Genomic DNA, 16,483 nt, shown 5'->3' with positions numbered 1-16,483 from the left:
AATTGAAGACGGACAGAGACAGATGAAAACCACATTCGTTTTGACGGCTCTCCGCTTGTAGCGTTGAAGAGTTTTAAACTGGCGCTATGATGGTCGAATTATTATTTTCCCAGGTTGCTGCCCAATGCGGTTACACCCATAGGCGCATTGCCTGGTGCGCAAATGCACAGACAGTTGAACTCAAAGGCATGTTTTTTTACAATGCGTATTTTGAAGTGACAAATCGTAGCAGCGTACTTTGATGTCTAAATGCGTATCTGCTACACAAAATGCGTAAAGGTTGGCAGGTCTGGTACTCTATTAGTAAATTTTTCCAAGTTGTAATGTGTATGGTGTTCCTTGATTTCCAGTTAATGAGGATAGTTTTCTTGGCGATAGAGCCACCAGGAGTAATTGACTGATTGTAATGTTTAAATTGATTATGGATATGTCACCTAATATACAGAGGGAGGGAGACAGCGGGATGTGACACCCCATAAGGTTGGATAGTGAGTCAGTAACATTTTCCCAGAATTTTTTGACTAAGGTGCAATGCCAAATAGCATGTAAATAGGTGTCTGGGGTGTTTTGTGAGCAATGTGAGCATGTTTCTGAAGTAAAACCCATTTTAAATAATTTCTGTCCAGTTAGGTGAAATCTATGAAGTACTTTATACTGTATAAGTTGCAAGTTGGCGTATTTTATCATGAAGTAGATATTTTTGCAGATTTGTGTCCAGAAAGCAGCATTGAGAGCAATGGATAAGTCTGATTCCCATTTAGCATTGGGTAGGCTTAATGTGTTGTCTGATTTGAATATTATTTTATATATTTTGAAGAGTAGTTTTTTGGGGGAGGTTATATTAATTAGTTCTGAGATTAGAGGCGGAAGGTCTAGATTAATTGTCTGAGTGTCGATTTTTGATTGAATAGATGAATTGATTTGTAAATATTCCAAAAAACTCCCAATGCCGTATTTCTGGACCAAGTGGGAAAATGGTGCCAAGTTGTTATTAAGGAGGATGTGTTGAAGTTGTGGATTGCCCTCATCTACCCATGTGCGTAAGTTGAGTGGCTTCTTATTAACTATAAAATCTGGGTTATTCCAGATCGGGGTGTATTTAGATGGTATTACTGTATATATTTTGGAGCTGACTGGCCAAAAAGTAGTGGTAGAAATGTGGTGCTTCCACTCCTCCTTGTGTTTTTGGTTTCTGTAGTGTAGTCAATTTAATTCTTGGGGTCTTATTTTTCCAATAGAAGTTCAGTCAGGACCACTTGAGTCAAAATAAAGACAATTCTTTGACATGTATTTAAATTTTTTATTTGCAAGCTTATACAATTTACATTTGGCAGTATGGCTCTGTTCTGAATTCCCCATCCTTTTCATGAGCTCCATGAAAGCTAGTCAGGGAACAGCAGCAGCTTTGTGGGGGGACAATCTCCCATTTAACTGGGAAAGCAGCAAGACAAAATCCCCCCCGCAAACAGACCATACCAGGCAATCCTCCCTGGCTCTCCCTGCTAACTGAAGAGCCAGCAGAGGATTAAAGCGAGCATTTCACTAGCCAAACTTATTAGTAAAACACCAACAGAGCAGAGGACATGTTATTATCAGGCACGGAAAGCAGTTCCTTGCCATTTACTAGCAACCACTGACCATTAACACCCCCCCCCCCCCAAAAAAAACCAACGGCACAGCATCTGTATACGATTCAAGGCTGCAGAAGACTCCAGAACATCACATCATGAACATCATGCCATCCCAATTTTTCAAGGAGCAACCAGAACCTCTCTTTTTTACGTTCCACTCCTGGTTCAGCTACCTTTAGGGACAGCAGCAGAGGAGGAGAGCTAGCAGCAGCAGAGGAGGAGGAGGAGAGCTAGCAGCAGCAGAGGAGGAGAAGAGCTAGCAGCAGAGCTAGCTCAATCACAAACAGAACACGAGAACCCAAGCGCCTCCTCCCTGATTATCCCCCAAGTATCCATCCCTCTAGGATCCATCCAACAACCCGAGAAAGGAGACTTCCAAAAGGCCCAACTAGAAATCCAGTCTTAACTTCCTTTCCAAACAAAGAATCGACAATTTCAGGTTCTTTAACAGCAGAATGCAAATTATTATAGGCAAACTAATGAGTATGCAACCAAGACACTCCTGCGAAAACCTCGGATAAGTCCAGCTATTAAATAATTGAAGAAGCAACGGTTAGGATGCTTCACAGTGCCTTTCCCAAAGTTTTTTTGAACTTTTTTTTTTTTTTTTTTTTTTAAGAACAGAAACACAATACAAGCAGAGCCAGTAGCCATCGATTATCAATCCACCAGGTCACTATCTTTCGCTGGACACTGCTGCAGAGCTTCTACAAGGAGGAGAGAAATTTAATCAAGCTTTTCATTTCATTGCTGGCTAGCATTTAACCATTGTCAAGTTAAGAAGTTAGACCATTTGTCAGTAAATATTTCCTGCATAAAGTATCATAACAGCCTAGCAAGTCCTAACAGAACGCATCATAACGCCTAGCAAGGCATGGCATGACGCATCTTAACAGCCCAGAGAGTCCTAACAACGCATCATAACACCCAGAAAGGCATGGCATAACGCATCACAACAGCCCAGCGAAGCACAGCCCAACGTATCACAACAGCCTACCGAGGCATAGCACGACGCATCACAACAGCCCAGCAAGGCATAACCCAGCGTAATGCAACACAACACGGCACAGCAAGGCACAGCACAACACAACACAGCCCAGCAAGGCATCGCATAGCGTAAAGCAAAACAGCCCAGCAGGGCACAGCACAACGCAAAATCACGCTTAGCAAGGCACCGCATAACGTATCACTACAGCCCAGTGAGGCACAGCACCACGCATCACAACAGCCAACGAGGCATAAACACAGCGCAACACAACACGGCCCAGCAAGGCACAGCGCAACGTAACCCAACACAGTCCAGCGAGGCACAGCATAACGTAACCCAACACAGCCCAGCACAACGTAACAAACACAGCCCAGCAAGGCATAGCATAATGTAACATAACGCCTAGCAAGGCATGGCCTAACATATGACAACAGCCTAGCGAGGCACAGCACAACGTAACGCCTAGCAGGCATGGCCTAACGCATCATAACAGCCTAGCGAGGCACAGCACGATGCATCACAACAGCCCAGCAAGGTACAACATAGTGCAATGTAACCTAGATGGCCTAGCAAGGCATAGCATAACGTAATGCAACACAACATAGCCTAGCAAGCCACAGCACAACATACCATAACACAGCCCAGCGAGGCATAGCACAACGCATCACCACAGCTTAGCGAGGCACAACATAGCGTAACGTTACCCAACACGGCCTAGCAAGGCACAGCCCAATGCAACACAGCATAGCCCAGCAAGGCACAGCCCAACACAACCTAGCGAGGCATAACATAGCGCAACATAACCTACCATGGCCTAGCAAGGCATAGCATAATGCAACACAACATAGCCTAGCAAGGCACAGCACAACGTATCACAACAGCCTATTGAGGCACAGAACGACGTATCACAACAGCCTAGCGAGGCACAGCACCAAGCACCATAACACAGCCTAGGGAGGCATAGCATAATGTATCATAACAGTCAACGAGGCCTAACATGGCGTAACGTAACATGGCCTAGCGAGGCATAGCATAACGTAACATAGCCTAGCAGGGCATAGCATAACGTAACCCAACATAGTCTAGCGAGGCATAGCACAACGGAAACTAACCTAGCTGAGCAGGGCATAGCATAACGTAACCTAACCTAGCTGAGCAGGGCATAGCATAACGTAACCTAACCTAGCTGAGCAGGGCATAGCATAACGTAACCTAACAGCCTGGCGAGGCATGGCATAACGTAACATAGCCTAGCAGGGCATGGCATAACGTAACCTAACATAGCCTAGCAAGGCATAACATAGCGCAACGTAACCTAACCTGGCCTAGCATAACATAACATAGCCTAGCAAGTTAAGCCTAGCTAGCATAACCTAGCATACCATAATGAGCTGGCTTAGCAAGGCATATCGAGGCATGCATTACCTAGCATGAGGTAATTTAGTCTAGTATAGCAAGCATGGAATGACCCATCATGAAGAGCAATGCAAAAGCATAGCCTTATCTTATAACATACAATATAACCTAGCATAGCATAACATACATAGCATAGCATAGCCTAACGTACCATAGCATAACAGACTGTACACCACTCCAGCCCTAACTCCGGCTCAACAAACGCACCATTATACACGAACGTGCACGAAGTGACGATTGAATCTAGTGATTTAAACCAGGTGCGGGTGGGTAGTGCTGGAGTCATTGTAAATAAATAGTTTAATTTAGGGAGTATAGTCATTTTAATTACTGATATTCTGCCCATAATGGATAGTGGTAAATTCATCCAGCGATGAAGGTCATCATTTATTGTTTTAAGTAATGGAGTAAAGTTGAGTCCAAACAGCTCTGACAGCCTGGGGGAAATGTTAATGTTAAAACCGCTTTCTGCTAATGTCACACATGCGCACTGAACACTCTCTCTGCCCATATTGACAAGACATGCCCCTTTCTGCTCATTGGCTACACGTTTGTTTTGTTTGTTGGCCCGACTCAGATTTCAGAAGCATTTCTCAAAGAACGGAGACCTTTAACACCTTAAGAGTAAATACAGAATAACACTGCTTGATTAACACTGCTGATTTTACTGTTTATGATCAACAGAGATGGGGGACTCGAGTCATATGACTTGACTCGAGTCAGACTTAAGTCGCAAATTTGAGATTCGAGACTTGCTTGACAAATATTAAAAAAAGACTCGACTTGACTTTGACTTGACATTCATGACTTGAGACTTGACTCGGACTTGAGTTAAATGACTTGAAATAACTTTTTTTTTTTTAAATGAATCTGTTTTTGAATGCACACGAGAGCATAATCTAACCACATGATGCAGCAGGCAAGCAGAGGGAGAGCGCGCACTAACTAATAAACCTTAACGGTTGTGACGAAACATGGAAGGTGCGACACCAAAAATAATTAAGTTCGGGTACCGGGATTTTGTGCAAGATGAGAAGAGAAGAACAGCAGTATGCAAGGCCTGCAAGACGAAGATATCTGATACAACCAGCACCATGTCAAATTTCATTCGACACTACAAATCCCAAAAAAACAAAGTCTGTCCCTTTTTTTAGCTAACATCTTAGCCATGTTAGAAGTTGATAAAAATCAATAATCCAAGGCACTGGATTTTGGACTAACGTCTCTATCGAGATTACGCGCCCACTCTGCCTCCCTTTCAACATCGCATCTTTTACGTCAATCTATATTCTGAATGGATCTCTTACAAAAGAATCTGATCTCTAATACTTTTCCGATCTCTAACTTTTTGAAAAAATGCTGGTGGGGAAAGAGTTAATAACATTACACTTTAATGTCTTTAAAGTAAGCACACTCAGCCTGCCCCCTTTCAAACATGTCATAGGCTACACTAAACAAACATGTCACATTCTCTACAGCAAGCCAGCTGATTCACCTTGTATACCAGTTAAATGAACACAATGTGTTAATTCAAATTACAGCTTTTAATGTAATGATAAACTATGTAATGAATAAATCAAATATGCCTAATTCATGTTTGTTTCTCTTCCTTCTGTTTAGATATGAAGAATACCTCCACACCAAGGCCGCATTTGACGCAGATCAGCGTCCAATTTCCCAATTCATTGAATCAAGGATACCACACTACAGCAGCAACCATCACCAGCAGAGAGCCATTACAATCTCAATACTGTCAGACCTAATTATAAACTGCAACATGCCTTTATCCATCATTGAGCATGAAAGTTTTCTTCACTTTTTATCAGTGATGGACAACAAATACTCCCCTGTTAGTCGAAGAACTATTACTTCAAAGCTAGATGATCTAGTGGCAGATGAAGTTGAAAAATGATCTAGCAAAGGCAAATAATGTATCAGTGACAGTAGATATCTAGGTCAGATCGTAGGATGAGAGGCTTTCTAGGAGTCACAGCACACTGGCTCAGTACAGAAGATAACAGTCTGCAGTTAAAATCACAGTTGCTTGTATGTAACCGCTTCAAAGGTTCTAACACTGGAGAGAGGATTTGTGAAGAATTTCAGCAAATATGTGAAGAGTACCAGATCAGGAGAAAGGTTGTAGCAGAGCCACATAAGGTGACACAATGTATAGATGCATAAAGGTTGTTAAGAGTAAGCATTACTTGATTGTGTACACCAGTATTATGTTCTGTTTCATTTGTGTTGCCCCGTTTACCGCTCATTCACCTGTGAGGACGCTATTACCCCAATCCATAAACCGGACTTCCTAACACGTCACTACATCCGGTGAGATTGTACCATATAAGGACATTTACACTCACACACACACACAAACACACATACATTTCACTCTTTGGGCTGTTTTTTGGGTATTTTTTTGTATATATTTGTAAGTATTAATTTTGTACAATACGCTTTTGTTTTGGTTATATTGGTGTGTCTGTCTGTTTTCTGGTAGAATACTTGTATTAGGGAGTGGTGCCCCAGTTAATAGTGTACGGTTTATGTGTTACATACACGTGGACCGTTACATAGTGGTGGCCCGTACGGGGCCTGCTCCATTTATTTGCATTTTTTTGTAATATTTTGTTTATTATTACTATTGTTGTTATTCTTACACTATGGATTCAGAACAGACCACACAACCCACTGTTATAGATGCTGACGCGTTTAGTGCTAATAACACTCCTGTATATGACCAAACAGCTTCTAATGCCATACCTGATGCAGATTTTACTGCAGGCCCATTTGTAACTTGACGTAATCCAACAGCTGAAATAACATCTATGCTCAGTTCTTTGTATATTTCTGATGGTGATAATGAGGAAAGGTGTAGGATGAATGTGGAATTAATACAAACAATGCAAACTGATATTGCACAGCTTAAGGTGGATTCATTGGCCCTTAGCTCACAGGTACATTCTTTGAAACAAGATTTCAAACAGTCTGAAGATAGTACCCTTAATCAGGAGACCACGTTTAGGGAGGCAGTGGACGCTAGCTTAGCTTAGTTCCAGATGTCCCTGGAGAAGCTGGAAAGATCCGTGACTGACTGTTTCCTAAGGAGGGACGTAAAGTGGGAAAGTCGGATGAAGAAATTGTGACTTACAAGCACTCCCACCATCTCTAGACTACAGGCCTACACTCCAGCTGCTTCTCCCATCACACCCGTCCACCTTCCCAAAACCCCGATTCCAGCGCCCAAAGTTAAAGTGCCACCACCCAAGCCTAAAAATACCACCTACAGCGTTGTTGCCCCTACTCACACTAATCCAACAGTGGCCCTGAGCCTGTACTATGCCTTACTTCCCACGTTGATCCACCCAGCACTTACTCAGCTGCCTCCTGTAGTTAACCCTACTTGGGACAATGGTAATCAGGAGGAGTTACAAAGGTTGATGTCCAACCGGTCTCACACCACCTCCGGTAACCTGGGGAAATCAGCAGTGGTTCATCACAGCATCCTTTTGACAGACAACATCCCCATCAAATCCAGAGCATACAGAGTCTCTCCCTTCAAGAAACAGATCATTGAAGACCAGGTCGACCAGATGCTCAAGGACCACATTATCGAGCCATCTTTCTCTCCATGGTCTTCCCCAGTGGTCCTCATTCCCAAACCTGATGGCTCCTACAGGTTATGTGTGGACTATCGAAGGCTCAACAGCAAGACCATTTCTGATGCCTATCCAATGCCGCTCATCCACGACATCTTGGAATCCATGGAAGGCACCTCCTGGTTCAGCACATTGGATTTGCAATCTGGTTACTGGCAAGTGGAGATGGAGAAGGAGAGCAAAGAAAAAACTGCCTTTATCACCACCAAGGGGCTGTACCAATTCCGCTCCATGCCATTTGGTCTTAAGAACGCTGCTGCCACGTTTCAGAGGCTCATGAGAAGGTCCTGGCTGATCTGAGGGGGGAGATCTGCTTTGTATATATTGAGGACATCATAGTATACTCACCATCATTAGAACACCATACCCAACATTTAAATGCCATATTACAATGACTGAGGCAGGCTAACCTCACATTAAATATGAAGAAATGTCATTTCTTCAAACGACAGCTGAAGTTTCTGGGCCATATAGTCTCTGAGAGAGGAGTGGAGGTCGACCCAGAGAAAATTCAGGCCATCGCACAATATCCACCTCCTGCTGACCTCAAGGCACTGCAACGTTTTCTGGGTTTGGCCGGCTGGTATCATAAATTCATCCCTCGCTTTGCAGACATCACAGCTCCATTAAATCAACTAAAAAAGAAAGGAGTGCAGTGGGAGTGGACCCCTGAATGCCAGAAAGCCATGGATGACCTGAAACAGGCCTTACAAAACCCACCTGTTCTGGTGCAGCCTGATCTCAACCAACTGTTCCAAGTCCATACAGATTCCAGCGACGTCAGCCTAGGAGCTATACTTAGTCAGATGTCAGCTGAAGGAGAGAAGGTGGTAGCCTACACCTCAAGGACCCTAAGAGGAGCAGAGTTGAATTACTCCACCTCAGAAAGAGTGTTTAGCCATGGTCTGGGCCGTGGAAAAGTGGAGACATTACATGGAAGGAAGGTCGTTTGACGTTTTCACAGATCACGCAGCTCTTACCTGGGATTCAACTGCCCCAAAACATCCTCACGTCTGACCCGCTGGATGCTCCGCCTACAACAGTTCTGCTTCCAAGTACACCATAGGAAGGGCTGTATTAACCTGGGGCCAGATGCATTGTCCAGAGCTTATCCACCGGAAAAGGGTAAAGACTTACCCTGTTTAGTCATGGCGCCTCCCAAGTACACCTCTGACATCCCTCACACCCTGGATGAAATAGCTACTGCACAAGGTAGCGACAGTAACATCAGCCATCTGCAAGCGGATAGCAAAGACAGAAAGGTCCAGGATAAGCAAATTACCTTTGAGGTCCACCAGGGGGTGTTATACCACCGGATTCCACTGAGGAACCAGGGAGAGAAGTTCCAGTTAGTGGTCCCTCAATCACTAGTATCTGGCTTTCTGCATTACTTCCATGACAACCCTCTAGGAGGACACCTGGAGAGGCTGAAAACTCTACTGAGGCTGGTGGATGTAGCTTGGTGGCCTTCCTTCTGTAAAGACGTCTGGCAGTACGTCAAAGGCTGTGAGGTGTGTCAGAAATACAAGCCAGGAAACTCCAAACCCAGCGGCTTTCTGCAAAGCACCCAGGTCCAAGAACTAGGCCACGTGCTGGGGATGGATTTAATGGGGCCCTTCCCAGCGAGCAAAAAACAGAACACCTACCTCCTGGTAATAGTGAACTATTTCACTAAGTGGGTAGAGATCCCCAGAAAAAAACAGAAAATAACCAAAATCCTCAGAGAAGAAATATTTACCCGTTGGGGGTTCCCAAATATCTGGTATCAGATCGAGGCCCTCAATTCACCTCCTGTGTCCTCTCAGAACTCTGGAAGGCATGGGAAAGCATCCAGAAACTCACCACCAGCTACCACCCACAAACAAATCTGACAGAGAGGACAAATCAGACATTAAAACCATGATTGACTCCTACGTCGGAATATACCACCAAAAATGGGACCAGTGGTTACCGGAGTTCCTCTTTGCCCTTAATACTGTCCATCAAGGAACCACCGGCAAAACACCAGCAGAGCTCATGATTGGCAGGCAAGGAGATGCACACGCTGGAATTCCACACTGAGGCAACTGAAAGCAGTGCTCAGCTGTGAACACCTAAGACTACGTACATTTCTTGACAGTATTCACAGATAGAGAGTGGAATCAGATGGAGGAACTTGTACAAGTTCTTCAACAGTTTGCAGAAGCCACAGATCTTATACAAGGTGAAAAACATGTGCTGTGGTTCCCTGTGTCCTTTCTCTTAATCACCACCTGGAAAATCAAAAGGAGAGCATGTGCTACTTGGGCAGTTTGATCTGTAGCCTGCAAACATCTCTCAAAAGAAGATTCAGAGGGATCTTTGTTAATGTGAAGATGGCAGATGGAGAGAGTGATGGGCCATTATTGCCATTCTCTGACCCGCTATATCTAAAAGCTGCTCTGCTGGATCCTTCAGTAGCCTCAATGTGGATAAACCATGATGTCTTGGTCCCTGAAAATGCCAAGGAGGTTGTGTTTGCCATGATTAAAGGTATGTTATACAATTTTACATCAACTTGTCAGAACTAGACTGTAAAAAAAAAAAGCATATATATGGTATATTTTCATTACTGTACATAGGTGCTTATTTTAAATTAGCCATAACCTGTTGGCACTGTTTGTTCTCAATATTCAACACATGTACATTTTGTGATTCATATTCTTTCTTTTGCTTATTCAGACTTGATTATCAAGGAAGCATGCATAGCTACCACAGTCTCTTCCCACAGCCATGAGCAGGAGGATCCAATAAAAGTGCCAAAACATCAGACTGGACTGTTCACAGCTTACCGCAAGCAGCAGAAGAAAGATTCAAGTTCCAGTCCCCTTATTCAGTTTAACCACTATTTGGACATTTGTGATTTGTTTTGTTTATTAATTGAATATGAATTTTCTGATTCATATTTCTGAAGATAATGTTTTATATATTTCAAGTTTTACCATTGTAAAGATAACTGTTCTGGGGGCATTATACTACCCCCAATTCTTTCTTTCTTTCTTTCTTTCTTTCTTTCTTTCTTTCTTAGCTACTATAAATATTTACATCAAATTAAATGCAATTGTTGCCATTCCTTAACATACAAAGTTTATTGTCTCTGATTAGATTTTCAACAGATTGAAAGTGCGGATTTGTTTGAAAATGACAATAACTACATGCTACCATTTGACTGTGTTGGTGAGAACAGAGAGTGTCCCAACTCTCTTTCTATTACATGCTCCCATGGGCAAAAAATATAAAACATTTTTTAAATCTGCAAGCTGTTGACCTACATGTGAAGGTAAAATGTTTTTACTATATTCTAAAGAAAAAACATTTTTTTAATTGCATTTGGTACTATGGAATGAAGTTCCCCTAAGGGTCCCAACAGCTGAATCACTGGCTATCTTCAAAAGATGGTTGAAGTCCAAACGATGGTTGAAGACAACTGCAGTTCGACTATAGCGCGACGGTATGACGATCAATCTGGTTAACTGCGGCCCTATACTGCAGAGGCCCAGTCTAGTGTTTTAACTATGAGGAGGGACATGATAAATGCACCTCAGAAATTCACTACTGTTTATTGTCGGAGTGTATTCTCCATCTCACACAGAATACTCACCCTGACAGACAGTTCATTAACACCAGAAATTTTAATTCAATTCAATTCAATTCAAGTTTATTAGTATAGTGCTTTTTACAATGGACATTGTCTCAAAGCAGCTTTACCGAACATAAACATAGAGCAGAAGGTAAACATAAGGAGAAGTATAAAGAATTAATATAATAAAAATTCAAGATATATATAGTTCACAGTATGTATGTATGTATGTATGTATATGTATTTATCCCCAATGAGCAAGTCTGAGGTGACTCAGGCAGCAGTGGCAAGGAAAAACTCCCTTAAATTGGTAAGGAAGAAACCTTGAGAGGAACCAGACTCAAAGGGGAGCTCAGTGACCAGTTACATTGGCAAGTTCATTGATTGACTGTCTCCAAGATCATTAACACATGCCCCAATCAGAAGCCATTGTTGACTGCAAAGGTGCATGTGCTGCTGAGGACCAAAGACTCCATCTTAAGAAAAGGTGACATGGAGACCCTTAGAACAGTGAGAGTCAAACTCCCCTGGGCCATCAGAGAGGCAAAGTAGGCATATGCCCAGGGAACCCACAACCATTTATACATGACAGTGGCAAAAGCAGGTGCATGTGGCATGGCATCCATGCGATCACTACAGGTCAAATTCACCTGGCTGTGACAGTGTGGACAATAATTAAAAACATATGCAAGAAAATTACTACATAGTGTTAATCAATGGAAATCTGATGGACCAGACAACAATCCTGGAGGTGTGCTCAAGGAATGTGCAGTCAAGTGAGAGGATGCCTTCACTGACATCTTCAGCATTTCCCTGAACAGTGCTGTAATTCCAACATGCCTCAAGACCATCATCCTTCGATTGCCAAGGATGCCTCATCCAGTGTCATCCTGTCCCACTCACACCTCTTATCAATTGCTTTATGTGGTTTGTCATGAGGCAAATCAAGACACTGCTGCCAGGGTCACCACACTCTCCAAGGATGATGCCATTGCTACTACCCTCCTCCTGGCCCTTCAAAATGGCCAATAAATGCAGCCTGATTGCAACATATAGGATTGTCAAAGACAGTACAATAGCCATTCAGTCTGCAGGGAAATTTGCAAACTTACTTGAGGTAATCATATTTTTTAACTTAAGCAGTAGCAAGCTATGAAAAGGAGGCAAGTAGAGAAAGGCCTGAGAGTGAAACTGGTTAGTTTTCCAGCTCCTTTTGTTCCAAATATACTGTAGGTATCCTACTTCAAACATCACATTTTGTGCTGTTTTTGTATCATTGCTCTGCGTATATGTTTGTGCTGACTAATAACAATAACTAGATTTCTGTTTTGTAATCACGTATAGCGAAAGTATTATGTTTTTAGGGCATTACTTACCAAACAGCAACAATATCCATAAGCCGTCCCCTCAAGTCCATCTTCATTATAAAAAAAAGCCAGTTATCCATGGATATTTAAAAATCTGGCCATTATTGGGAGTTCTTTGCAGTTAATTTCTATTACATTCAAAGCTTCTTATTTGTAAAAAAGCATATTTTTTGTTGTCGGGGAGGCATATTGCTGTAATTGTCACATAACCACTTAACCTGAACTTCATTTTCCAGCATACCCCACAGCCTACAGACATGGCCGCCACCAACAACACATACACACTGCCAGTCTCCCAGTCACTGAGCTTCTGGCTCACATGTGGTGCAAGGAAGGTACAGTGTGGAACCCGTGACAGTGTCATGGGGAGCCAAGGCTCATTGATGCACATGGGGAGTAAAGGCTGGCCCCTGTGGTCCGATGAAACAGATGAGCAACTGTAGCTCAAATTGCTGAAGGAGTTAACACTTGTTCTGATGGAAAGGTGTCAAAATACAAAGTGCATCACAGTTTATTGCGTATAGGGCTGTGTAGCTGCAGAACAGTCAGGGTGCCCATGCTGACCCATGTCCACCACCGAAAGTGCCAATAATGGGAACATGAACATCAGAACTGGACCATGGAGCAATGGAAGGGGGTGGCCTAATCTGCTGAATCACATTTTTTTTCTACATTATATGGATGGCTTGGTGAATGTCACTTACCTGGAGAACACATGACATGTCCATGTCCATGTTGGTGTGTCTCAAGCATTTAGTTTATAGCATTTAGTTTTTTTCATTTAGACTGAAATTGCATAAATATCCCTTTAGTGTTTAAGGGTTAATAAGGAGCAAAATTGTGTGAAAAGACAGATCAAAATGATGTAGCTGCATTCTGGATTTATCATTTATTTGTGCACTTTAAAAAGTACTAGCTAAAACCATTAAGGTAGGCATGTGAGGTAAAGGTGTATGTGAAGAGTACATGCACAGAAGAAACTAGCAAAAATAAACATATTAAATTAGATTTAATACAGTTACATTTCATTTGAATTTATTTATTCATGGTCTGCATATTTTATCTTTAAGATTGTTGCAGACATTGGTACTTTTGGACTACTACGAAACAGTCTGATTAAGTCCTAATCTATTATGAGTCTACAGTATCATGTGTCTTAGCAAGTATTTCAAATTATTGCAATCTTAAGTATGTAATGCAAGTGTTATGCTTATGCCTCATTGTATCGTTGGATATCTTAGAATAATGTTGTTGATAAATGACAGAAGTTGTGACTTTAGCAGGATTCTGAGTAGTATTTTGCTGCTTTATTTACACAAGCATGCTCAGCCTACTAACAAGAGAAAAACTCATTAATATAACATTGTCGATATTTATCAGATGTACCTATTTAATCAGCTACTCTAGTGTGCCACTCTCCTTCTGTGAGTCTGTGCAACATAAATTTGATTGTTCCAAACCTGCTTTCTACATTATTCCAATACAGTGTCAGATATAATTTAAAACTACATTAATTAATTAAACTTTCAGCATTACAATTTATTGTCTGGGACCATAAATGTAGTTGAGGGAGTGTGTTGCATTTGCAATTTCTTTTATTTCTCTTTTTTGCTAAGCATTACATGTTACAATAATCTGGATGATCTCACAATTAATACAAATTATTTATAATTGGTGTACACTAATCTAGTTCATCTACAGCCACCCATTTATGGCGAAGTCAGCTTGAAGGTTTTCCAACTCCACCTTGGACAAAGGCTGCAGAGGGGAGCGGCATACACCACCCTGGTATCCAAACCACTCCATTGCTTGCTTTAGAGCAGGTATGCCAAACTTCCTTGTGACCTATCAAAATGCAGACAATAGTGTTTACAAATGAAATGTTAATTATGAGGTAATTTAATTTTGTCTTATTATAATGTTATATGAACTAATAAGCATGGAAATCTGACAATGATGCAATTCATCTGTCTATTGTTAGAAAATTGTTTATAAATGGAGACAATATAGTAAGGCTACTCTCCTTAGAAGTGCCCATCCAGCCAAGACTCAAAGTGTTAATAAAGTAAAAAAAAAAAGAATCATAGAGTGACAGCTAAAGGCTTAAAGAAATCGGCAATACTACTTAACATCTCTGTTCATGAATCTACTAAATGGAAAACATTAAACAGGCATGGTGTCCATGGTAGGGCAGATAACATGAAGCTAACTGGATGGCTAGGTTAAACAGAGAAAATAAGTTGCTCATGGCAGCATTTGAGCATGGTGAGCATACTCTGGCTTCAATTAGCTGGGCATTCACAGCGGTTTCCACAGGTGGTGTTTGGCATGTTGTTAAAATGTCAGCTGGTGAATCGCTGGCCACCTCAAAAACACCACTGCACCCATTACAGAAAGAGGTCTATCCACTTTATAAGAATTGGGATATACCTTGTTGGGCAATCAGAACAGGCTGCATAAGGGCATCACTTTGTTTAAGTTTTAGTGTACTATGCAAGGCTATACCCAGAAGCAATGCCTTTACACCATATCTTAGGGCTTGCGTGGTGGAGGTACTTTTCTGTGTTATCTCTGGTGTGTTATCTCTCAGTTATTACTGGAGAATTTGTTACAGCTACAAGAACATCAATACTGGCTGTATAATGGTGTGCTTGGCTATGATAATTTACTTTGGAGATAAAGTACTAATTTTGCTACCGCTGTCAAGCTCTATATTACTCTAGTGGCAAGGGTCTTTTGAAGTCACATGGCCTTTGAGAGGTTACCCATTGAAGAAGAAGTGTCTGGTCCTTACCCTCTGATACTATCTGCTGGGACAAACCTTCACTATCTATTCAGGCCATACACCATTCCAGAGGCAATATTTACTTTTGTTTATTTATTTTGTCACGTGCCTTCTTGTTTCCTGTCCTGTCTTTGTCCATGCCATGTCATTTCGTGTTTCTCAAGTGTCATAATTTTTCACTCATTTTCATTTTTATTCCTGTTTTGTAAAATCTGTGTTTATTCATAACATCATCTAGCCTCGCGTTTATCATATTTTTGAGGCCTGTGTTTTGCCCATCTTTGTTATGTCTGAAAGTTTTGTTTGTATTAGACAAGCCAAAGTCATGTACTTAGCCACATTTAATATCCTGAGCTTATTCTGTTCCTGACCTTTCACCATGTGTTGTACTTTCTTTGTCAATAAAGAAGAACCTCTGCATTTGCATACTTTTTGACATCCTGAAGCACTTCTGAATTAAATGAAATGAAATTGGTGCTTAGAAGTCTTTATTATCACCTATATAATAGACGTATACAGCCATGGTCAAAAGACTTTTCATTTTGAGAATGAAACATATATTCATTTTCACAAAGTCTGCTGCTTCAGTTTTTATGATGGTAAATTGCATATTCTCCAGAACGTTATGAAGAGTAATCAGATGAATTGCAATTAATTGAAAAGTGCCTCTTTGCCATGAAAATGAACTTAATCCCAAAAAAAAAAAAAAAACATTTCAAATGCATTTCAGCCTTGCCACAAAAGGACCAGCTGATACTATGTCAGTGATTCTCATTAACACAGGTGAGAGTGTTGACTAGGACAAGGCTGGAGATCACTGTGTCATGCTGATTAAGTTAAAATAACAGACTGGAGGCTTCAAAAGGAGGGTGGTGCTTGAACATTGTTACCTGCAAGGAAACATGTGCAGTCATCATTGCTTTGCACAAAAAGGGATTCACAGACAAGGTTATTGATGTTAGTACAGTTGCACCTCTACCATTTATTGTATTATAAAGAACTTCCAGTGCAGAGCTTGCTCAGGAATGGCAGCAGGCTG

General features: G+C 41.6%; 2 protein-coding genes across 3 annotated transcripts in view; both read right to left on the bottom strand.

Annotated features, from left to right (window-relative positions):
- Positions 1 to 16,483, bottom strand: part of ptpn5 (protein tyrosine phosphatase non-receptor type 5) — a 551,551-nt gene that overhangs the window by 309,803 nt on the left and 225,265 nt on the right. The gene's annotated exons all lie outside the window — the stretch shown is intronic.
- Positions 14,237 to 16,483, bottom strand: part of hoga1 (4-hydroxy-2-oxoglutarate aldolase 1) — a 30,033-nt gene continuing 27,786 nt past the window's right edge. For both annotated transcript variants that reach the window (XM_060859746.1, XM_060859745.1), the window contains one exon: positions 14,237 to 14,504. In XM_060859746.1, coding sequence (XP_060715729.1) covers positions 14,355 to 14,504 — 150 coding nt within the window. In that variant the 3' untranslated portion in view covers positions 14,237 to 14,354. The remainder of the gene's footprint in view (positions 14,505 to 16,483) is intronic.

The sequence above is a fragment of the Tachysurus vachellii genome, chromosome 23 (genome assembly GCF_030014155.1).
Source record: "Tachysurus vachellii isolate PV-2020 chromosome 23, HZAU_Pvac_v1, whole genome shotgun sequence".
NCBI lineage: Eukaryota > Metazoa > Chordata > Actinopteri > Siluriformes > Bagridae > Tachysurus > Tachysurus vachellii.
Note: the sequence above shows the minus strand (reverse complement) of the source record. Positions and strands in the feature narration are given on the sequence as shown.